This window comes from Chelonia mydas, chromosome 16 (genome assembly GCF_015237465.2).
Source record: "Chelonia mydas isolate rCheMyd1 chromosome 16, rCheMyd1.pri.v2, whole genome shotgun sequence".
NCBI classification, from domain to species: domain Eukaryota; kingdom Metazoa; phylum Chordata; order Testudines; family Cheloniidae; genus Chelonia; species Chelonia mydas.
The window spans coordinates 16,395,058-16,418,164 of NC_057857.1; the positions used below are offsets into that span (position 1 = coordinate 16,395,058).

At 44.4% G+C, this 23,107-nt stretch overlaps 3 protein-coding genes across 7 annotated transcripts in view; 2 read left to right on the forward strand and 1 right to left on the reverse strand.

Moving 5' to 3' along the window:
* STKLD1 (serine/threonine kinase like domain containing 1) overlaps positions 1–4,887 on the forward strand; it is a 28,774-nt gene extending 23,887 nt beyond the window's left edge. The window contains exons 17-19 of the mRNA XM_043530327.1: positions 435–575; positions 1,576–1,655; positions 2,974–4,887. Of these exons, the coding sequence (XP_043386262.1) occupies positions 435–575; positions 1,576–1,655; positions 2,974–3,021 (269 nt within the window). The 3' untranslated portion in view covers positions 3,022–4,887. The remainder of the gene's footprint in view (positions 1–434; positions 576–1,575; positions 1,656–2,973) is intronic.
* A 485-nt stretch (positions 4,888–5,372) lies between these two features.
* On the reverse strand, positions 5,373–12,833 carry REXO4 (REX4 homolog, 3'-5' exonuclease). 3 transcript variants are annotated; one of them, XM_037879750.2, is made up of 9 exons: positions 12,723–12,833; positions 11,975–12,243; positions 10,760–11,112; positions 9,342–9,497; positions 8,896–9,089; positions 8,270–8,358; positions 7,531–7,605; positions 5,919–5,993; positions 5,373–5,482 (listed from the first exon to the last, which is right to left on the reverse strand). In XM_037879750.2, exons 2-9 carry the CDS (start codon positions 12,197–12,199, stop codon positions 5,396–5,398), a joined length of 1,254 nt encoding a protein of 417 aa, XP_037735678.1. In that variant the 5' UTR covers positions 12,200–12,243; positions 12,723–12,833; the 3' UTR covers positions 5,373–5,395. The 3 variants fall into 3 exon arrangements, with proteins under 3 accessions (XP_037735678.1, XP_043386263.1, XP_037735679.1); XM_043530328.1 differs by lacking the exon at positions 12,723–12,833 and adding an exon at positions 12,322–12,576; XM_037879751.2 differs by lacking the exon at positions 12,723–12,833 and having other exon boundaries at positions 11,975–12,265.
* ADAMTS13 (ADAM metallopeptidase with thrombospondin type 1 motif 13) overlaps positions 12,826–23,107 on the forward strand; it is a 33,335-nt gene continuing 23,053 nt past the window's right edge. For 2 of the 3 annotated variants that reach the window (XM_043530325.1, XM_007061019.4), the window contains exons 1-4: positions 19,334–20,029; positions 20,317–20,383; positions 21,294–21,577; positions 22,932–23,073. In XM_043530325.1, the coding sequence (XP_043386260.1) occupies positions 19,955–20,029; positions 20,317–20,383; positions 21,294–21,577; positions 22,932–23,073 (568 nt within the window). In that variant the 5' untranslated portion in view covers positions 19,334–19,954. Of the gene's footprint in view, positions 12,897–17,019; positions 17,738–19,333; positions 20,030–20,316; positions 20,384–21,293; positions 21,578–22,931; positions 23,074–23,107 lie in introns of those variants that run through there. The other variant, XM_043530324.1, reaches the window with a different exon arrangement.

Consider the following 23,107-nt stretch of genomic DNA (forward strand, 5'->3'; position numbering starts at 1 on the left):
TCCCAGTGGGGTTGGGAGGGGCATCTGCCCTCCTGTATCAGTCCTCTCCTTTTGTGGGAGAAAAACATTCAACCTGTCGGAGAAAAACATTCACACAAGAAAACTGGATTAACCCCTCCTGCCCAAGAACAGAAGCATGAATGTCAGAGGGAACTGGTGGATCAGCAGAGGGAGGGGGACCCTGTTGTAAACTCTCTCAGTGTTTAAAATACTTCCTTGTGTTGAGGTTGTTCTAGTGTGTAAAACGGATACAGCTCAAGGACGGTTAATGAAAAATGAACAAAGGGTATGTGGGACATAAAGAGAAGTTTTGTCCTGCAGGAAAGTGTCAGCTGCTGACACAGTCCTACACATTATCTGAAGGTGCTTCAGAATAGTTTTCCAAGGTAGGAAATCTGCCGCAGCCTAGTAGCACTTGTGTCCCTCTCTTGCAGAGTTATCTGCTTTCAGATTTATAGTAACAGATACAAAGGGCAGCGGAATAAGCCTGATCAAAGACTCCTATCACTTTCACTGTGATGATCCAGAAGTGGTGGAGAACATCTGTATGCTGATTAATGAGATGGTTCAGTATGGTAAGCTCTTGTTCTTTCGTGTCTTTGCATAGTCCTTTTTGTTCAGACAATGCATAAAATCATAACAGCAACCAAGAATAATTCTACACTGTCAGTGAGCACAGTGATTGGAAATTACTGCTTGCAGTCCCCAGCAAGACTACAATACTGTACAATAAGCTATCGCTCAGCTTCTGTGGTATGAAACCTGAAATATGTTTTCAGATTCAGGTTAGGAGCTATTATGAAACTAGTAATTGCACATCTGCGGTTGCTTCTCCCCAGATCGTTCAGCATGGAAGTGTAAATAGTAAAGCAGGAAAGGCAATACATTGCAGTTTGAATAAGAACATCTAGATCAGCATAGAGCCTTGTTTGTCTTATGAAAGACAGGAGAGAGGAAGGAAACAAAATTTCAGGTGCGGCCTGCCTCAGAAATAATGCACAAAAATAATTTGTCTCCCACAAGAGTTAACATCTGACCCTTCCATTGAAACGACTCTTGCCTACTAGTACTGCTTTGTGTGTGTACAGTTTTAACTAGACAGTAGGCTCCTCAGGGCAGAGACATTCTCATGATGTGTTTAAACAGTACCCAGTGCAATGGGGCCCCAATCTTTGTCGTAGCCTGTGCACTCTACTGCAGTGCGAGTAATTAATACACAGAGGCAGAGCTCTCAGTTTCTGAGCTTGCATATCAATTGTATTAACATGAATGCTCATTAGCAACTTATAGATGCTGAAGGAATTTTTCAATTGTCCCTTACTTGATTTACTTTAATTTCCATCTAACCTTATCCCACTCTTCCTCGTGGCAGTAATACTTTAATCATGCACCTGAGGTTACAATAAACTCAATGTTTGTTTCAAACTTCTTTAGGTCAGTCTTGTTTCCTAACATAAGGGCCTTTCCCTCCCCTAGCTCCTTTGGCCATTGTCAGGTGAGAGCTATGGAAGGTGAAATACTATTCCAAGCGTTATTACAGTAACTAAGATAGATTCCCCTGTTCCTTTTCATCAGATGACATAGTGGTAGAGATGATCTCCCAGAACATGAAGGAGCTGCTGACTGAAATGAGAGTCAAGTTTACATCCAGTATGGTAGGTGGCGGTCACTGTGGTAACAAAGAGCATGCTCCGTCTATTTGAACAAATGGTTTTATTTCTTGGCTATGGCCTGCACAAACATCAACCATCTGGAGTAGTTTGTGGCATCCATCTTACCCAGAGGAAGATACAGTGCAGGAACTTGTGGGGGTAGGGGCTTCGTGTGGACTCAGTGTGCAGGGTATTCCGGAGGCATGGGGACTCAGAATATTTCTAAGTGTACTAAAAAAATAAGCAGGGGGAGCATAGTTTATCAAACTTCATGCTGAAAATCCTCTTAAATCGATTAAATATAAGTTTGACATTATTCCCACTTCATCCAGCATTAGCCTGTATATATTTTTTATTATATTTTTATACCAGAAATACAGGTTAAAGTATATAGGAACATGACAGCTATATTACAAAGCAGAGAGGAATTTATTGATCTATTAAATAACCCTAAAAACCCAAGCCACTTAATTGTGTGGGCTTGCCCTCCCAGAGAATTATATTAAATTCACTAAACAGCAAAATAATTCCCACCTTTGTTTTTCCAACACTAGAGTGACCTACACTCTTAAACCACCAAGTTATTAACCTAGAGTACTTTGCCATCAAGCATGCAGCAGTTATTAAAAAAAAAAAAACCCAACCAAAACAGATAGTCAGAGCCTCCACCCTTACTCTTCTGTTAGTCATGAATTTAATTTGCCCACATTTCTCTTCCTCCAGAATGTTTGCCTCATAGGCCATAGTACAAAGTAATTACTTTCCACAATGTTTCTCTAGCTATCATTACCCTTTCCATTTCAAAACAAAACAAAACATTCCACATGTGAAATACCACTGAAAAAATAACAATGATTTTATTACAAACCCTAAGAGAGGTCCTTCCCTCTCCATTTTTCTCTTCCTCTAATCAAGGCTTTTTACATGCTAGATATTGCTCCGTGTACTTATATACATTGTGTAACATGACAACTATTGCTTAATATTTAGAGCAGATTCCTGATTACCTTTTAGCTTTTCTTTAGTTTTAGACAGTTTATGTAAATTTTACAGTCTTACGAGCCAATTCTGCAATCTTTGCTCACCATTGTAGTACAAAGGAATTACGGGTGAGAGTAAAGTTTCTGAATTCGGCCACACATTTGCTAAAAGTAAGTTATTGTAGACCCAAAAATGCAAATGAGATATACCGCCTGAACTCCTATAAAAGGACATTAAATACAGAATAGATTTTTGTACCATAGTTATTAATTGTATCTTTACACTGTAAAGTAAAAAACAGGATAAACTTGTATTTAACAGTTTTCACATTTCTTCCCAGGAGATAATTACCCTTGTGGATTCAGCACTTTTGAAATTGCGGAAATAAGGTAAAAGTGAAGCTTTGAGTCCCATTTTGTGGGTATGTGTTAGCATACACTGTGTATGAAATTAGCGCTTCACTATTTGGCAAATTCAAAGCACATTTTAGTTAAAGTAAGCATTTTATTTGTATTATCCCAGCTCTGTTTTGTTTAAAAAGAAGCAGTGGGATGCAGGGAACAAAATACCAGACTACACTTGGGCAGCACGTATGGCCCAGTTAATAAGGCATTTGCAGCGATACCAGCTATCAGCTGGTATCTGCCCCTGGGAAGTGACCCATACTTCAGGAACAGCACGTTCTAATTTCTGCCTGAAGGACCATACTAGGGAAATATTCTAAAGAGTTCCTATCCTTACTAACACTCATTTAGATCTATGAGAGTTACTAACTTTGGGAGCTTTGCTGGAAGTTGAACCAGCCCCCCGACCCCTCCACGATCAGGAGGCTACAAAGGTGTCCATCAGCTGCCTTTGTCCTTGACCAAGAATGGCTCAGCCAAACGAGAGTATGAGCCTGGACTTGTCATAAACTTCCTGTCAGGGTGGTTAAGCACGGAATAAACTGTCTAGGGAGGTCATGGAATCTCCATCATTGGAGATTTTTAAGAGCAGGTTAGACAAACACCTGTCAGGGATGGTCTAGATCAGTGCTACTCACAGTGGTGGGGTCCGCGAGCCGTTGGCTGCTGGTCTGCGCGCACATTGGGGAAAAAAATTGCCAGTCCCCCACATCAGATAGCTTGAGTAGCACTGGTCTAGAGAATACTTAGTACTGCTATGAGTGCGGGGGCTGGACTAGATGACCTCTCAAGGTCCCTTCCAGTCCTATGATTCTATAACAAAAGCTGGTCTATATATACGGTACAAGACTTGAAGTCTTCTGATTCAGAAATGCCTGATTCCTTCAGAAGTATTTTAAAGAGATTTTTCTCCCCAGAAGGAGATACTGCCTGTATTATACAGACATCATCTGCTTGAACATATTCCATTGTATTCTTTACAACAAACCGCTTTGACTACTGACTATTGAGAGTCTGACAGCAGTGTTATTTTGGGAACTTGCCTTACTTTGTGGATTTTTAAACTACATTTAATGTCTAACATACTTTCCTAAAAGATGAATAAAAATCATACTAAGGACTACAGTCTTGGAGTTAAGTGAGCTTTATGTATTTAGTGAGCTTTTGGCCCATGGATTATTCATTCGGAGCATAACAGCTTCTTCTCAGGATTAGCTCTACCTCAGTAGTTCATGAACAGACATATGATTCCTTGTAATGAACTGTTCAAAGAGAGGAGTTTATTATGCATGTGTTCCACATGTCTGTGTGAATGAAACTTTTTACAAGTTTACTGCACTTTGACTGCTTTCTTTCCCTTGCAGTTGCTACATGTATATAGGTCCACTATCAGATTAGCTTAGGTGTTCTAGTCTATCTTTCACTTGCAATAGTCTTCTTTTCAACATGTACTCTTAGGTACTGCCAGTTTGTTCATAAAGCTTATGCTGCTCTGGGCAATATGGTGTGCCATAGCTGATCCTATGTCAAATGGGATCATTCCCCTATAATCTGAATAAATGCAGGAGTAGTGCAACAGGCTTCGCACACTTTGGTTCAATATTTCTAGCTGGTCACTTTCCAGTTTTTGGGACGCTACCAGTCTTTTGCTGTTAAATATCCTAATATTAATAGATGTGACATCAAAGGTATTTAGAGCCCAGTATCATTTCCTTCTTGTTATAAATCTACATACATAGAGCTAGGAAGTGAGGCTCTAATTTATCTTCTCTTGCCAAAGCTTAGGGCACACAGTCTTTCAGCTGGGGCATCAACTTCTTTCATAGCTCATGAAGTGTTTACAGAGCTCAGCTGGCTGAAAAATGTGGGTGCAACACTATCTCCAGGAGGAGGGATGGAAAGCAGCAAAACATGCTTTTTTAAGCATGCTTTAAGCAGCAGGATCCAGAGAGACAGAAGGTGTGTCAACACAAGACCAAGTGAGAAGAGATAACAACATATACTGTACTGGCAGAGAAAGGGAGCAGTATACAGAATATTTACCACACTAGTAACCTTTGCCCATGCTAGAAATGGTTGTAGAGGTTGTTAAAACTCTTGCCCTCTAGAGCAGGGGACTATTTATGCAGCATCCCCTTCCAAAAATAGCCATGAGCAAGGATATGAAGCAAATTCTTTTAAAGTATCCACGGTCAGTTTTTGATTGATTTTCTCTGACTGATTCAAGGATAATACACTTGGCAAGAGGAGAAAGCCATCATACAACTTCATAGGAATCTAGTCACCATTTGAATCTAGTAAATGCTGTACAGCAGAAAATGACAGGATTGAATCGTTGATGTTTTAGAATTTATTTTTCTACAGTTTAGGTTTGGCTTTGATAGCTGCTTCCCACTGCTTTTTCACTAGTGTGTATAGTCTCATAGCTGCCTGTGCATCCTGAATCTGGAAAACAATGAAACAAGCAGCAGGTTAAAGAAAAAGCAGAAGTTGCTATAGGATCATTGTTAATGGTAGTCACATCCTCTCACCCATTTTACTCCCCAAATAAAAGTAAACCTTTTTAATTTCACTTGCTGTTTCTCTTGATACTGAAATCACGTAAGAGAACACTTAATGTAGGTGATGGGCAATTTCCATAGGGTTAGTGTTCATGAAAATAGGTGATTAACACTATTGGTATGAAGCAGGTAAGGACGGTACAAGCTTTCCTCAGACTGGTATTGGACATTGATATGCTGAGTAAAGATTACCAAATCTCTTGGGTACAGAGATGACAATGAGGTTATACTTCTACTAGGAACTACTAGGGTTCCAGAGCCTAAAGCCCAAGGCACCGTTGATCCACCCATAAATACATTTCCCCCACGGGTTTACATACTGAACAGTGCTCCGATGTCTGCACTTTCACATTCAGCAGTTTCTCACAAAGCAGTTTCAGAGATGGACGTCCACTCTAGAGGCAAAAACAAGAGAATCACATGTTTGTTCTGCCAACAACTAAATTGAATATCATCTCCTCCGTTGCATAAAGGACACAATTACTCAAGCTAAATCCTGCAGTAATTTAAAAAAAAAAAAAAGTTAGGATGGAAGGTTTTAGTTTAAGAATACCCATTAAACCACAGTGTGTCTAAGTTTCTACAAATGAATTGGTGAGACAGATGCCATTTATCAGATCACTGAGGGATCTATTCAAACCTCCACTTTTGTAAATCCCTTCAGCATTGTAAGAATGACATACACAGTGATATCACTTACAGCAGCTCATCTGACTACAGCCTCATCAACCATGGCTTTTTAAAGCTTTTAGCGATAGGGAGAAAGGAAAAAATTAGGTGTCTTGTTTTGAAATTTAAAATATGACCTGTCACTTCAAAGGTAAACCTTTGGATCTTGCTTGACAGATATTTCCAGGCAGAAACGCGACTTTTATATTACTTATGAAGCTGCTCCTATTAACAATATCACAAAATAGAAGAACCCACCATTTTCTATATATAGATCAATATTATCCTATTTGACTGCCCAGAAAGATGCTAGAAAGACCCACTTCCCTGTTTTGGGTTTCAGGAAATGGGAAAGCCACTGAATTTGCTGTGCATGGTGATCTTGATTGGCAGTAAGTTCCTTAGTACTTTAGATATTCCAAACACTGTATAATAGGCTTAGCAGAATTCAATTAAAAAAAAATTTTAACAATAAAAATCAATGTTTATTTTAAGCTTTTTAAAAATTTGTATAAATTTAAATTTTCACAGTTGCAGGAAATTATGGCGGATCAGACAATTATTTAATGACCGTAGATGTTGAGATTCAAAAAAGTTAAAGCTTTATAACCATTAAAACACAAATTGTCAACATCACATGTCAAAATATACAAAGTAAATATCCTTAAATCAAACTCTAAAGTTCTTAAACAGCATTTTTCTTCCTTTGCTTATCTGTACATTTCAATTATTGATGGAAATATTTCTTCAGTTTGTCTGTAAAGTGAAATCGAAGTTTATCGCTATTTACTGAAAAAAATCTATCCTTCCAAGCCTATGTTAAAATACATTAAACTAGCTAATCTTCATAAATGGCAGTGTGTCAGATACCCTCATTTTACATAAAGACAATTCAAGCAGAGAGGGGAAAGGGCTTGCCTAAGCTCGTACAAAGAGTCAGTGGCAGAACAAGGACTGGAGATTGAATATGCAGTGGGGAATCATTCCTCTAGATTAGTAGTCTCAAACTTTTGTACTGGTGACCTCTTTCACATAGCAAGCCCCTGAGTGTGAAACCTCCCTTATAAATTAAAAATTTTAATATATTTAACACCATTATAAATACTGGAGGCAAAGCAGGGTTTGGGGTGGAGGCTGACCGCTTGCGACCCCCCATGTAATAACCTCGCGACCCCCTTAGGGGTCCCCTGCTCTAGATCTTGTTGCCTTGCACTAGCACTAAATGTTAGTGAATCCAGATACTATTTTCTGCAAGTTTCTTACTTTGACTTCCTTTCTGAAAGGTTTGTATCTTTGTGTGTCCCGAATTTTCTTTTTAGGATGATCAAGAAACAGGATCTGAAAGAAAAATATTTCCACTGTAAAGAATGCAGTAGCAGGACACTTTATACAGCTGAGTGCACCACTCCCATCGATTCAAAGGACAGTTCACAACATGAACAAGATTGCCGGTGTTTGGACATCCTCAGTGTCCAGGAATGAGAGCCCCAACCAATTTGCATAACGTGGCTCAGATGGGAGCCATCTTGGGGAGGTGCTGCCTGTGGAGCTTGTATGCCCCAGCACAGAATACTCCAATCTGATGCAAGTGGCCGTGTGTCTCTGTATCAATGAGGCCACGGGCCTCACTGTAGAACTTCACAGACTGGGCTTTGGCCTTCCCTGAATATGCAAATAACTCGATCAACTTGCTGATTCCTAGACTAGAAGGCAATGTTAAAACTACATAAAATGTGCCATGAGAGCTTTAATGTCCCTGAAGAGCAGATAAAAACAGACAATCCTAAGGTTTCATCTGAAAGACTCAGTCATTGTATAGCTGAATAATGCTGTACTTTAACCTACTCTGGAATGACAAAGACCGAATGGACCCAGCTACAATCTGAACCTATGGTTCCAGAGAGCGGAGGTATTTTAACCTAATGCTTCAGCTAACATTCTGGGGTGACAAGTCAGTCACTGAAGACAATGGCTTCAAAGCAGTAAATATCTAACTACGTACCTTTAAGTCATTGTGGACAGCATGCCCAACTAAAATCCTTCCTCTCAAGATGTCAGCCACCTCCTTCTGAACATTTTTAAACTCTGCTCCTAAAAGTTCAACACATTTTCAGTAAGAGACAAAACAAAGCACAAGTTGTGAGACAGCATTAGGAAGTGAAGTATTTTATGTGGTAGTCACTTCCTTGGGACCCCAGGTACTGGAGAATGCAGAATTCTTGTACACAGTAACCCCCAGCTTGCTCATAACTACAGACTTGAAGATGGCGGAACAGGCACACACATGAACAGAAGTAGCAATCAATTGAGAAACAGACTTCTACTTATTGGCCTAAGACCACCCTTGCATTTTTGTAGGCAACGGTTACAGAAGGTACACTCTACTGGGGCAATAATGATCACTCTGCAAGAAAGTGTCTCCACAGAATGTATTTTGATTCATGATCTATTGTAGAGTTACCTTTCATTTAGATATTTTAGGGTGTGCTGAGATTGCGATTGTTTTATTTTTATTAATAGAACTAAACAGGCCCCAAAATAGCTTAGCACTAACTCAGTCAGGGATGTTTCTGTGGTGCTCAGCTGGATCTCTCTCTCTTAAGGAATGTGCTAGGAAAGATCTCTTACCTTTCTTTATGTCCTTGGGCCGTATGCCGCTAACAGCTGTCCTGTAATCGGTCACTTTTTCTGTAGGCTTGACATATTTGTCATAAATACACTTTCCAAACTGGTTCACAATGGATACACGAGCCAGGATGCTGTCTTCACCCTGGGGCCCCACTCCCACCATCTCACAGTCCATGGCTACAGCTTTTGTCAGCCTAGAAGAGGATACCAGAGTTAGAAAGCCTTTGCTGTGATCATATACTTTTATAACTTCTAGATGTACAAGTTAGCCACCAGTTAAAACAAATGGGGCACTTAACATCTCAGAGTAGTTTCAGTCTGTTTGCAGACTCAGGAAGACATCAGTTTACACTCTGTTATGTTTGGAAGCCACAATGGTAAGAAAGAAAAAATGTTTGACACCTCTATATACTGTATATACATTTTACGTTAGAAATAAAACCTACCCCGCAAAAGCCTTTTCTTTAACCAGCACCTGTTCCATAGACAGCTGTGATTTGCCTTCTTCAATTCCCATATTTCTTCTAGCAACTTTTGCTGCTTCAGGTCCTATTGCTGCTTCAATATCCTCTGGATCTACACCATCAAACCAGATGTCAGCCCTGCCAGGCAAAGACAAAATTACACTGTAACACTGTTAAAAAATGTACTGTCTAAAAGGCCGTTTTATCTTTGAAAGTTTGGCTAAGCCTGATGTTTATAAAAGCAAGGACTCAACTGATTAGTCTAAATCAGTGCCAACTAGTGCAACAGTCAGATGCTGTAGACCACGTAGTTTTACTCAAATATCAGAGGACTTGGGTTAGTCTGTCCCATATGGCTAGCCTGGAGAGTGTGGAATTATTTTTACTGTAATCTTATACTGTGTTCTTCAGGATACACGTTATAAGCTTAGAAGTATCTCTGTCTGAACTTCTGTCCAGCCACACACCCAGTCTATTCCCCTGTCCATTCTGCCCCTTAAGGTACCAGTGATTCCTTAGTTCCCAGCTCTAAATCTGCTAGCCACCAGGTGCTCTTCCACCCGTCTTTTGCTCTCCTTCAGCATTTCAGTGGAGCTCTTTCAAGACTGCAGGTTTTCTTTTTTCATTCGTGTCCAGGATTTGTGGATTTTTTTCCCCTAAACCTTTTAATTTATAATAGCTTGGGATGTTTGTATGAAAAGGCACCTCCAAAACAGGGTTATGGTACAGAAATCTGTCCGTTCTGGTGGGAAGGGAAGAGAAACATCATATATTGTAATAGATGAGATGCAGGTTTCATTTTCAACCCATGTCTCTTATTCCCTGGGTGGCTAAAGTAGGAAGTGCTATTAAGGCAAAGCGCAAAATATCTTGCATTGCCAAATAGCTGCCTCCTCTGGCCATTAAGCAATGGTCCTAACACCCTTCCAGACAGTGGCCCCCAAACTTTTTACCTCATTGCCGCCCCCCCCCCCCCAATGTCTGTGCCCCGTCCCAAAGCTGGGGCTCTGGCTCCAGGAGCGGTGGGAATGCAGACGGGGCAACAGGGCTGAGGCCACAGTTGAGCGCAGGGCAGGAGCAGAGCTGGGTGGCGTTCCCTCCCTGTCTCCCATGGGGGCTGGCCCGGGCTGCAGTTGTGGACCCCAATATGCTGTGTGTGCCCCACAGTTTGAGAAGCTCTGCTCTAAGGGGAACCATGTAGAGTCCATGAAGATAGCAGCAGTAACTTACAGCCTGTACAGTAGGGAAGAGGTGAAATTTTAAGGGGAGGTGGTATAAGGAACAAAGGAGTCCTCCTTTGAGAAAAAGCACAGCGTTGCATCACTGTCTAATGTTAATCAACTGCAATTAGAATAGTTACAGCCACCTACATATGTAAACATTAGGCCTGAAATACTCACTCTGCTAACGGCTGCTCCGTGTGCTCTTCAGCTTTCCTCCTCTTATGTTTTATGTCACCTTGTTCCTTCTCAATATTACCATTTTTTCTTTTCTTGTGTTTCTTTCTGTTTCCCTTGCCATCACTCAAATTCTTGTTAGGTGCAGTTCTCTCCGATTTCGGGGTAGCCAAAGGAACACAAACTTTGGCAGGATCACTGTCCATCTTGTTCACAGATTTGAATTTTCCCATATTCCCACCTCCATTTAGGGCTGGAATTCCTTTGACGTTTCCCTTTTTGGTTGTGTGCTTCTTGGAATATGTTTGGGATACAGGAAGGGACTTATCCAAACTGGCGGCCTTTTGTTTCAGCAGCTAATGTGACCCAAAGAAACCCCACACAATTTACTGTAGCATTAAACTTTGAAGTTTCCCAACCCAACCCAACCCACCAACACCACATTTACTTTCTCGCTTGTGAATTTAGTACTCAATTTCCGTGCATTTCCAACCCTGGAGTTGGAAGTTCTACATATACCTACAATACAGGTACACATGTAGGCAACAGCAATGCAAGATTATCCCATACCGAGCCCCACCATTTCAAGGGGTGAAAGAATAGTTCATTCTCCATGGTCCATTAAGTCATTGATCTCTCTGCTGAGATTAGTGCGAAATGGGCCAATAAATGCCAACAATTTTAGCAATGAGGACACCTATCTATTAAGAACTGGACAAGTTTTTCTTGTACAATGAAAACTGCAGTTTTCAGTCAATTTCACAGTGAATCTTTAAGTCTTCTTACACACTCCTTTTCCTCAATCGTACCTACAATAGTTTAATACCGATAACCATACTATTATAATTCTCAAATCAGGCCAGAAGGAAAGAGGTTGTGAAATTTACTAGTTTCTTATGGACCAACGGATACTTATTTCCACTTCTGGATAATTCCCTAATTTGACTCCTGAACCCGCAAAGCATTTCTTGTTTCAGGAGTTCACAGCAAACTTTATTTGCATAAAACATGCTGTGACCTCTTAGCCAAAACACCCCCTGGACATGTCATGTCTTTATGTACAGTACCTAAGTCTGCACTTCAAAAGAAAGAGGATACACTGAACTAACACCTGTGGGATCTCAAACACTTAATCCCCCTTGCAGATTTTCACTAGAACTTAACTGTTTATGGGTTACCCCACTGGGGCCTGGTACTAAACTCTTGGATGTCACTGACCTCTTGCAGGGTCTTCCAGTTAGAGGAGAACTCCTGAGGAACTTTTGGGGGCAGCACCCCCAGAACTTTGGTGTCCTTTTGTTTTTTCTTTCCCACCTGCTTGACTTTGTTTTTCCACAATATTTTTTTCTTGTTGTTCTTCCTGTGCTGTTGTTTTAGATTCTCAGGGTTAGCGGTGGGGATGCTTGTTGAAGCTTTTGACTCTTTGGTCTTTATTTTAGCCATTCTGTCATCAGAAAACAATCACACTTCGAAAGCAACATCCATTTCTGTCAACAAGATGCATAAATCCTACGTTATAGGAATATATATCTGTTAATTTGTTTGCCACACTGGCTAATGCTTACAAAAGGTATTGGTGAGCTAAGCCTGGATGCAGACACTCTCTGGTTATCCACAGAAGAGACACAGCATGGGCTTCGCACTCAGCCTGCAGGGAAGCGTTTACAGAACTACACAGCAAGTGACAGTTTGCTTTGCATCCCCCTAGACAGCAAAACCTGGATAACCACCCTCTGGATTTCCAGTATGGTTGATGTGGGATCACTTCCCTGTGGTTTCCATACAGATAAGCCTTCTATTAAACTTCTCCCTCTCCCCCACCCCATAGCCAGGGCTTGCCAGCCCCTGAGGACCAGGCCAACCCCATCCACAGACCCCTGTCACCCCCCACCCCGGGGAGCGCCCATCCCACGCCCGCGCAGAGCCGCCTGCCAGCGCAAGGGTGGGCGCGACCCCCCCCACTCACCGCCCGCTCGCGCTGCAGCGCCGGCAGCTCGGCACACGTGCGTGGGCAGCGCCCCCAGACTCCCAGCGCCGCCCGGAAACCGCTGCGAATGGCCGCCGGCGGGAAACACGCACCGCGTCGCCTCCGGCCCCCCCCGGGACGGGGACACGGGGCTGCAGAGCGCGCTGGGGAATGGTACTGGCGGTGTGGGGGTTTGGGGGACTACCGTTGGGGAGCGCCGGGGTTTGGGGACTGATAATGGGGGTGCACTGGGGGATGCGGGGATCACCGTTGGGGTGCGCTGGGGTTTGGGGACTGTTAATGGGGGTGCACTGGGGGATGTGGGGATCACCGTTGGGGAGCGCCGGGGTTTGGGGAGTGTTAATGGGGGTGCACTGGGGATGTGGGGATCACCGTTGGGGTGCGCCGGGGTTTGGGGACTGTTAATGGGGGTGCACTGGGGATGTGGGGATCACCGTTGGGGTGCGCCGGGGTTTGGGGACTGTTAATGGGGGTGCACTGGGGGATATGGGGATCACGGTTGGGGTGCGCCGGGGTTTGGGGACTGTTAATGGGGGTGCACTGGGGGATGCGGGGATCACGGTTGGGGTGCGCCGGGGTTTGGGGACTGTTAATGGGGGTGCACTGGGGGATATGGGGATCACCGTTGGGGAGCGCCGAGGTTTGGGGAGTGTTAATGGGGGTGCACTGGGGGATATGGGGATCACGGTTGGGGTGTGCCGGGGTTTGGGGAGTGTTAATGGGGGTGCACTGGGGGATGCGGGGATCACCGTTGGGGTGCGCCGGGGTTTGGGGACTGTTAATGGGGGTGCACTGGGGATGTGGGGATCACGGTTGGGGTGCGCCGGGGTTTGGGGACTGTTAATGGGGGTGCACTGGGGGATGTGGGGATCACGGTTGGGGTGCGCCGGGGTTTGGGGACTGTTAATGGGGGTGCACTGGGGGATGTGGGGATCACGGTTGGGGTGCGCTGGGGTTTGGGGACTGTTAATGGGGGTGCACTGGGGGATGTGGGGATCACCATTGGGGAGCGCCGGGGTTTGGGGACTGTTAATGGGGGTGCACTGGGGGATGTGGGGATCACGGTTGGGGTGCGCCGGGGTTTGGGGACTGTTAATGGGGGTGCACTGGGGGATATGGGGATCACCGTTGGGGAGCACCGGGGTTTGGGGACTGATAATGGGGGTGCACTGGGGGATGTGGGGATCACCGTTGGGGAGCGCCGAGGTTTGGGGACTGTTAATGGGGGTGCACTGGGGGATGTGGGGATCACCGTTGGGGAGCGCTGGGGTTTGGGGACTGTTAATGGGGGTACACTGGGGGATATGGGGATCACCGTTGGGGTGCGCCGGGGTTTGGGGACTGTTAATGGGGGTGCACTGGGGGATATGGGGATCACCGTTGGGGAGCGCCAGGGTTTGGGGACTGTTAATGGGGGTGCACTGGGGATGTGGGGATCACCGTTGGGGAGCGCCGGGGTTTGGGGACTGTTAATGGGGGTGCACTGGGGGATGTGGGGATCACCGTTGGGGAGCGCCGAGGTTTGGGGACTGTTAATGGGGGTGCACTGGGGGATGTGGGGATCACCGTTGGGGTGCGCCGGGATCTGGGGACTGTTAATGGGGGTGCACTGGGGGATGCGGGGATCACGATTGGGGTGCGCCGGGATCTGGGGACTGTTAATGGGGGTGCACTGGGGGATGTGGGGATCACGGTTGGGGTGCGCCGGGGTTTGGGGACTGTTAATGGGGGTGCACTGGGGGATGTGGGGATCACGGTTGGGGTGCGCCGGGGTTTGGGGACTGTTAATGGGGGTGCACTGGGGGATATGGGGATCACCGTTGGGGAGCGCCGGGGTTTGGGGACTGTTAATGGGGGTGCACTGGGGGATGTGGGGATCACCGTTGGGGAGCGCCGGGGTTTGGGGACTGTTACTGGGGGTGCACTGGGGGATGTGGGGATCACCGTTGGGGAGCACCGGGGTTTGGGGACTGTTAATGGGGGTGCACTGGGGGATGTGGGGATCACCGTTGGGGAGCGCTGGGGTTTGGGGACTGTTAATGGGGGTGCACTGGGGGATATGGGGATCACCGTTGGGGTGCGCTGGGGTTTGGGGAGTGTTAATGGGGGTGCACTGGGGGATATGGGGATCACTGTTGGGGACTATTAATGTGGGTTCACTGGGGAATATGAGGGCTGCTATGAGGAGTGCACCATGATTTGGGGACTGCAGTGGGGGTGTACTGGAGCATATGGGGCACTACCATTAGGGTGCACTGGGGTATGGGGACTGCAGTGGCGCTGAAAATGTGTTTGAGGGGGTCATCTGGTGTGTGTGGGGGGGTGCACTTGAGAGGGAGCACAGCAGGGTGACTATGGGTGCACAGAAGAGGGAAGACTAGCTGGGGGTTCAACCCAAGAGGGGTGTGGCATTAGGGACACAGCACTAGCGCCCCTGTAGTATAATTGGCAGATAGCACAGACCCATTTTGTAGTGTTACTGCTCTAGAGAGTGTTTTGGGTCAGACGCACTTGGGAGTCCTGATGTTTATGTGGCAATGCAACATGCTACCATTTTGGAAAAACATTATCACGTAGCATCGAAATACCATTGGCCTGCAAAACCATATGTTAGTGTAATGATGTTTCACAAATACCTCCCACCCCCAACATGACTTGGTGACTTGTAAGCAGGGTCTTGCAAGCACCCGTGAAAACTATTGTTAAGCGTACAAGTAGTCAGAATCACCCTGTGAAAATTGATATTTCCTCAGAAGTGTGTGTGTGCGTTCGGGCAACCCAACAAAGACTATAGGGCATACTTACAGGATGGGGAACTCTGTCCTGGGAAACAGTGACTCTGAAAAAGATTTAGGGGTTGTGGATAATCACTGAACATGAGCTCTAAGTGCAACATTATGGCCAAAGATGCTAATGCGATCCTTGGATCCATAAAATGGAATCTTGAGTAGGAATAGAGAGGTTATTTTACCTCTGTATTTGGCACTGGTGCAACCATTGCTGATATTACCATATCCAGTTCCAGTATCCACAGTTCAAGAAAGATATTGATAAATTGGAGGGGTTTCAAAGAAGAGCCATGAGAATGATTAAAGGATTAGAAAACCTGCCTTATAGTGATAGACTCCAGGAGCTCAATCTAGTTTAACAAAGAGAATGGTAAGGGTGACTTGATCACAGTGTATGAGTACCTACATGGGGAACAGATATTTAATAATGGGCTCTTCAATCTAGCAGACAAAGATAGAACACAATCTAATACCTGAAAGTTGAAACTAGACAAATTCAGACAGGCAATAGGGAATTTTTAACATAATAAGAATAATTAACCATTGGAACAATTTACCAAGGGTCATGGAGGATTCTCCATCACTGACAATTTTTAAATCAAGATTGAATGTTTTTCTAAAAGATCTGCTCTAGGTATTATTTTGCGGGAAGTCCTATGGCATGTGTTATACAGGAGTTCAGACTAGATCACAATGGTCTCTTGTGGCCTTGGAATGTATGAATCTATATTATTTCACTCAGAGGTTCCCAAACTGTGGTCCATGGAACACTTCCTGGTGGTTGGCACAGAGCTGGCTGCTCACACAGTGCTGAATCTCCTGTCTTTTTCTAATTCCGACATTGTATTAAAGATCACTGAAAATGCAATAAACAAATTCCTAATGTTATTTTTCTATGTAGGCAATTGCTATAGTTGCTTCAAGGCTGTTGTGTGAGCATGGATGGGAGGGGAGGTGGTCTGATTGATTTTGAACACTGGAGGAACATAATCTTTTGAATTTAGTTTCTGGAAGTGTACATGAACATAAACCTCAAGGAGGGGAAAAGCCAGTGTGAGGCCCCAGGTTTTTTTTTTTAAATAATGTCTATTTCATATTTAGGATAATGAGGATGCCTATAGCAAGCTGTATTCTCTGTGCCTTTGTGACTCTCCAAAGTGAGATACCAGCCAAAATCACCAGATCTTGTGAAAACTAGTGCCAGTATTCACTGCTATTGCCCTATACTTGAACCCATGGACTAGGGCTGTAATTTTATAGCTTCATGCAACAGAACGTCACCCCCCACCATCCCATCCATGGCAGGCCATACTCGCCATGGATGGGGCTGGAGAGCAGTGCTGTGCAGAGGCACTCCAAAACTGAAGTGTCAATAAGCATAACTTATTAAAAGCATTTATGGGAATGTGGGAAGGGAGTTTTGACATATTTCTTTCCTTTTCCATTGTGACCATAAATCCAGTGGTGTATATGTCTATTTTTATCAGCAGCTTCTGGCAGTGTAGCCTTGAAGGATGCCCCCGCCACACCCACAGAATGCCTGGCACTGATGAGGAGGAGGACTGAGGGGGACATGTTTTTGCGAAATCCTGCAAGCCAGTGCTGCATCGGACTATGAACAAAGGGCTTGGAGAGTCAGTGTGACCGACAGCCTGGAGAAAGACAGCGAGGACAGGAAAAAGGCCCTGGAGTCCCAGTGGGTCAAGGAGCAGGAAATGCACCGGACATAATGGGTCTTTTTAGGCACCAAACCCAAATGCTGCAGATCCTGGTTGACCAATAGGTCCAAAAATCCTGGATTTCCCACTATTTGCAGTCCTTGGAGAGCTCCATGGTCACTGCTTCTTACACCCCCAATATTCTATGTGGCATCATGGGATGCAGTCGGACCCCCTAGCCCACCACGCTGGGGGACAGCAAGGAAAACCACAGCTTCACATATACTGACCTGTGAGAACCACGACTGGTGTACGTGTAATCGCAACGGACTACATTTATTTACTGAAATGGATATACATTTTTACCTCCTTTTTAATTTTAATTTTCACCCCGTTAAGTTTTGTTAAAATTTTGTACAGTATTGTACAGGGTTTTTTTTGTTTTTTATACATAGATTTTCTGGACTTTTGTTTCACTCAAAGTTCTAGTTTTGGAGAATCAAATGATCTTTATTAGTTCACAGCAAATACTGCAGAATGCATAACAGTACTTAAAGCACATAGTACTTGTAAATGTACACCAAACACCACTGAATTCATAGCTTCAGGAAAACACCCAGCCATATTTATAAATGGGCAGCAAGCGTACACAGTTCTTAGCAGCACCCAAAGCTCCGGGCTCAACAGAATTGATACCACCAATGTGTAATGTAGATTACACAAGACAGATTCAAGTCCCTAAAAGGAGCCTAGAACACTACTGTAATTGCCTTAAAGTGCTCTTTCAAAGCCCCTCCCACCGCATAGCGCTGTGCTGGGCTCTTGGAATAGCCCTGATGGCTGGCTGTTCAAAGTCAGCGGAGAGCTTCTCTACCTCCGCTCTCCACCTTGGCGGCAGCTTTCCCCCCTTTGCCTCACAGATACCATGCAGAACACAACAGGCTGTTGGGGTATTTTTCTCACTGAGATCCGTTCTAGTGGGTAAACACCGCAAGCGTCCCTTCAGTTTACCAAAAGCACATTCAATTGTCCTTCTGCACCTGCCCAGCTGGTAGCTGAATCTTTCCTTGGTGCTGTTGAGGGGGAGGTGTATGGCTTCACGAGCAAGGGTGTGGGCTGGATCCCTCAGGATCCCTATTAGCATTTCAATGTTGCTACTGGTAATCTGCCCATCAGGAAAGAACATCCCTGGTTGCAGCTTTTTTAAAAGTCCGGTGTTTTTAAAGATGCGAGTGTCGTGCACCTTCCCTGACCAGCCCACACTGGTGATGGTAACGCATCCCCAATGATCCACCAACACTTGCATAACCATAGAAAAGTAGTCCTTTCTGTTGATGTATTCCATGGCAAGGTGAGCTGGTGCCAAAATAAGGATATGCATGCTGACTATTGCCCCACCGCAGTTTGGGAACCCCATTGCTCCAATACATCCACTATGTCCTGCACATTGCTAGGAGTCCTAGTCGTGCATAGTAGGGTACAATTAATGGCCCTGCATACTTGCCTGACAATCCCCCACTGTGGATTTTCCACTTCCAAAGTGATTTCCCACTGACTGGTTGCAGTTCAGCATTGCAAGCTTCCAGTGAATGCTGCTCCCTTTCCCACCGTCAATGCAGCTCTCATTCTGTGTCCCTGTACTGGAGGGCTGGGGAGAGCTGTGCACACATGTGCAGGAATGTGGGTGGCCTTTTGCATGTGAAAGTTCTGCAGCCACTGATTGTTGTCTGTCTGTGGCTGCTTGGTTGCACCAGCAACCCTTAAATTGTCTTTCACTATGTCCATCAGCAAACTGTCCTTGAAGATATCCTCATATCCTCAGTTACAGTACTTCCGGTGGGTCTGCAAATACAGGTGAACCGTAGGTCCTGTATTTACAACATTCATGACAATAGTGCAGAGCTTTGCAGGCTCTATGCTTCTGTCAGAGATGGAAGAGACTGCAAAGCACCACATGGGTTTGTGGGGTTTTTAAAAAACAGCATGAAAAATTATGGGGATATGGATGGTATTATTGGATGGAAAAAGTTGCATGCTGGGAACTGGACCCCATAGCTCTCAAAGAGCCCTGGGCAAGTCATTCCTATATCACAAAACGTTGCAAAAATGTCGCAAAAGTCATTTCATTGGTTGGTGATGCATGGCACCTTGGGATACCTACCTGCGGTGCACCACGCTTTGCATCGATGCAAGCAGCCAAGTATGCACGTGCCCCAGCTACACACAAATTATGGTGGCTGTATGCCAATGTAACTTGTGTAGACGTGGCTTGAATCTGTCCTCTGAGATTTAATACAGCTCACTCTTGTGTCTCAGTGGAGTTAACGTCTCGTTCTCCCCCTAGAACTGGAGCGAGTGGGAGTTTTGCCTGGATAGTCACAGCCAGATTGGTCCCTCAGGAGCTGGGAAATCATCTTGTTTCTTAGCTTTGACACTTTAGACCCGTTTCTCCTCCCCCAAATAGCTTCTTTACTTATTGTTTACTTGGCTGTTAAAACTGGCCCAAAGTTTCTATTCTTGCAGTGCTCTTTGGCTGTAACAACATTGCAAATGTTGCGCAAAAGCTTTCTCTCTACTGCTGTTCTTGTAAAAACTCCTGCAGCAACTGATTTCCCCCTCAGCTGCCCCCTCTGCAGTGGATCAACTCTTTTATTTGTTTAAACTATGTATTTTTCACTTCCGCTCCATGTGATGCCTTGGGCTAAACATTTTAATCACCCCAGGCCAGCCTTTGCTGTTGAGTGTCAGTTGCAGTTCGTTCAACATGACCGTCAATTCAATTTTCCTAGCTTTTGCGATGATCCCTCTGGCATTCTGCGGTCCAGCAGCTTTCCAAGAGGTAAGTCTCACCTCCAGAGAGAACAGATTGCAAGAATGCTTTTCCCCCCTCTCTGTGGAAATAGGACAATGTGCATTCAAATCAAAATGGATTAAGCCCTGCTAATCAAGAAAGTACAGTCATCTCCTCTGGGTGATCATTCTGTACCATACATTTAACGCAAAAGAAAGACATCAACATTAAAATGAATAAATGAAGTTCTGCGCAGGATAGGTGGTGCTGAATAAAGTTTTATTTCCATTTGTTTTTGCTTTGAAAATGTAAAACTGCTATTTTACTTTTTGCAGAAATTTCTTGAGGCATTGGATCCAGAAGATGTTTTTTCTTATTTTGGCACCAATGCAGTCCTTGATGGTATGTAAGCCTTCTTCCTTCTGAATTTTGTAATGTGTCATGTTTGTAAATTTGTTTCTGATACAGTATATTTGTTATCAGTAAGCACACACTATTACTGACATTAGCCCTGATCTGACCTGCAAACACTTATGCTTGTGAGTGACTTTACTCAAACAAGTAGTTTGGTTCAAGTGTGTAAGTGTTTGCAGAATTGGGTATGTTATTTGGAAATCAGATGCAGTAATTCTTTTAGCACTTTTCTGTTTCACTTCTCCTTCTGCATATTGCTATTGTTTTAGTGCACAATTCATAGAATGAAAGATTCTAAATAACCCTGGAACAGATCCATATCAGCTGGGTACAGGACTATAGACTATAATGATGATTTTATGTAAGTGTTTTTTTATAAACATTTCAAGAAAATATAATAATACTTTTAGATTGATAATTCAGGATTAAGATACCGTTTAGATTTAGGCAAGATTCTCAGGGCAGGGACGCTGTACTTACATGTTTGTATAGTGCCTAGCAATAATAATTTTCACTTCTATAATGCTTTACATCTGATGAACTCAAAATACCTTACCTTTTTGTCAGGTAAATTGTTATCCTCATATACAAGTGGGGAAATGGGGGCACAGAGAGGTTACAAGTCTTGACCAAGTTCACACAGCAAGTCAGTTTCAGTGCTAATAGGAGAACCTGGATCTCCTGATCACCGGTTCTGTGCTTTAGCTGCAAGGCTATCCTCAGTTCGGGGTTGATAAAAACACAGTGGACCAGGGTTATTGACATAATTAAAGGGAAAAGGCTCTTTGGAGAGTATTGTTTTTCATGGAAGCAGATAGTTATATTTATTTTCCCACGCATCATTATTATTACAGTTAATTATGTGTATAATCCTAGTAATTTCTGGTATTTCTTCCAGTACCGGAATTTGTTATTGCTCAGCCAGCTTGTCCCTGTGAAGAGGACCAAGTTGAACCAAAATCTTGTAGAGGTCAACGCTGCTCCCTTAGGGCCTGGGGAGAACTCTACACCTTTGAATTCCTGGAGGAGCACATCTTTCTTTCCTCTTCCTTCGTGAGCGATCGAAAGCTGAACTCCTCCGTTAGTTTACTAAAGCAATTCCCAGGCACCTGCTTTGCCAGTGGACAACTACTGCACCCTCCAGGGGCTGAATGTAGAGTCACTTACTGCGAAGGGCAGCTGGTGAGTATGCAATCAAAACATTGGCTGCATTTACAACCACTAATGACCAACGATGTTTTGCCATGTGCACTTGGCCAGTTGTCTCAGAGTGAAGACCCAGGTTCCTAGAAAGCAAAGTGTCAGATCAGAAATAAAGGGTTAGAGCGAAATTCATTCCTGTGCAGAGGACCAGTGCGAGGACTATGCACTACATAAAAGTTCCACTTTGACCCAGAAAGCGGTGTGAAGAATGCGTGGGGTGGAGGTGGGACTTATGCGGCGCATTGGCCTGGTGCTGGCCCCTCTGCCTAGGGATGAATTTCACCCTGAGCTTGGAATGGAAGAAAAAGCCCTGCCCTGTCGAAAACATAAGGGGATTTACTTTTTATTTATTGATGACTAATTGATGGTGCTGGGTCCAAAGCCCAAAAGTTTGTGTCCAAACTTCCTTCAAGGTCTAAGGGGATTCAGATCTGATGTTCAGGTTCAGATCAGTTTCGAAGAAGTGAGGTTGAACTGAGAAGTTCAAATCCAGATTTCCCCCAGAGTCTGAAGGATTTCTGATCCAGTGCTGTGGCTTGGGACCATCTCTCCTACAGCACTGTGAAGGCATTTCAGAGAGTCCATAAAAGTCAGAGTCATTGCTCTGAAGAGTCTGCAGTTCAGTACAGTATATGGGGGGTCACAGTTCTGCCATGAGAAAATGTGGAAACAGGCAAAGAAATAAATAAGCCGCTCCCCCACCCCCCACTCAAAAGGAGGAAAGTCTCGAAACACTCAATTTTGGTCACCCCAATGCTGCCTCACTGAGCCTCCAGTAGCTTTATTTTTCAGAGCTTTTGGTAACCTGGCAGTTTGGTGTTCATCCAAAGCCTTCTGATAACAGGAGATCCCGATGATGTGTGAGGTACTCCATGGCAATGATAATAATTAGCATTGATATAGTATCCTTTCCTATGAGGATCTGAAAGTGCTTTATAACATTAATGAAGCAAGCGTCACACTGCCCTGAGGCAGGTAATAGTAACCCCATTTTATAGACGAGAAAGCTGAGAGGATAACGACTCACCCAGTATTACACAGCAAGTTGGTGGTGAAGTCAGGAACAGAATATAAGGAGCCTAACACCTAGTCCCTCGTTCTAACCACTAGACTACACTCCCTCCTAGATCCTAGTAGTATCCTACAGATCACAAACGAACAGGAAGCCTTTGGTTTTGCATCCTCATGCCCCAAACATGTTCAGTCTTGCCTGGGTGCAGCACCCATTTGGGAAATCTTGGCGGTAAATCTTGGCAGGAGAGGTGGTCTGTGACTTTCTCTTGGTGGTGAATGCCTCTGGAATAACGTAGGGGTGGGATTTTGCTTTCTTTAGCAAGGGGCCGTCATCGTGAACAAGGAAAAGATTCACATCAGACCTGTGAGAAGCAAACACCTGAATGTGCTGGAAGACCCCAGCCTCCCCACACCCCACATCATCTTCAGAGCTGCAGGGAGAGGGACAAGGACGATAGGAGGTATTGGATGTCTCGGGGCCGAGAGAGGAACCAC

Coding starts and splice junctions, on each gene's coding strand:
- REXO4 (XM_037879750.2), bottom strand. CDS start 12,199: ATGGCTAAAATAAAGACCAAAGAGTCAAAAGCTTCAACAAGCATCCCC. Junction 9,090..9,341: donor AAAGAAAAGGCTTTTGCGGG/GTAGGTTTTATT, acceptor ATCCTCTTCTAG/GCTGACAAAAGCTGTAGCCA. Junction 8,359..8,895: donor GCCCAAGGACATAAAGAAAG/GTAAGAGATCTT, acceptor TTGAACTTTTAG/GAGCAGAGTTTAAAAATGTT.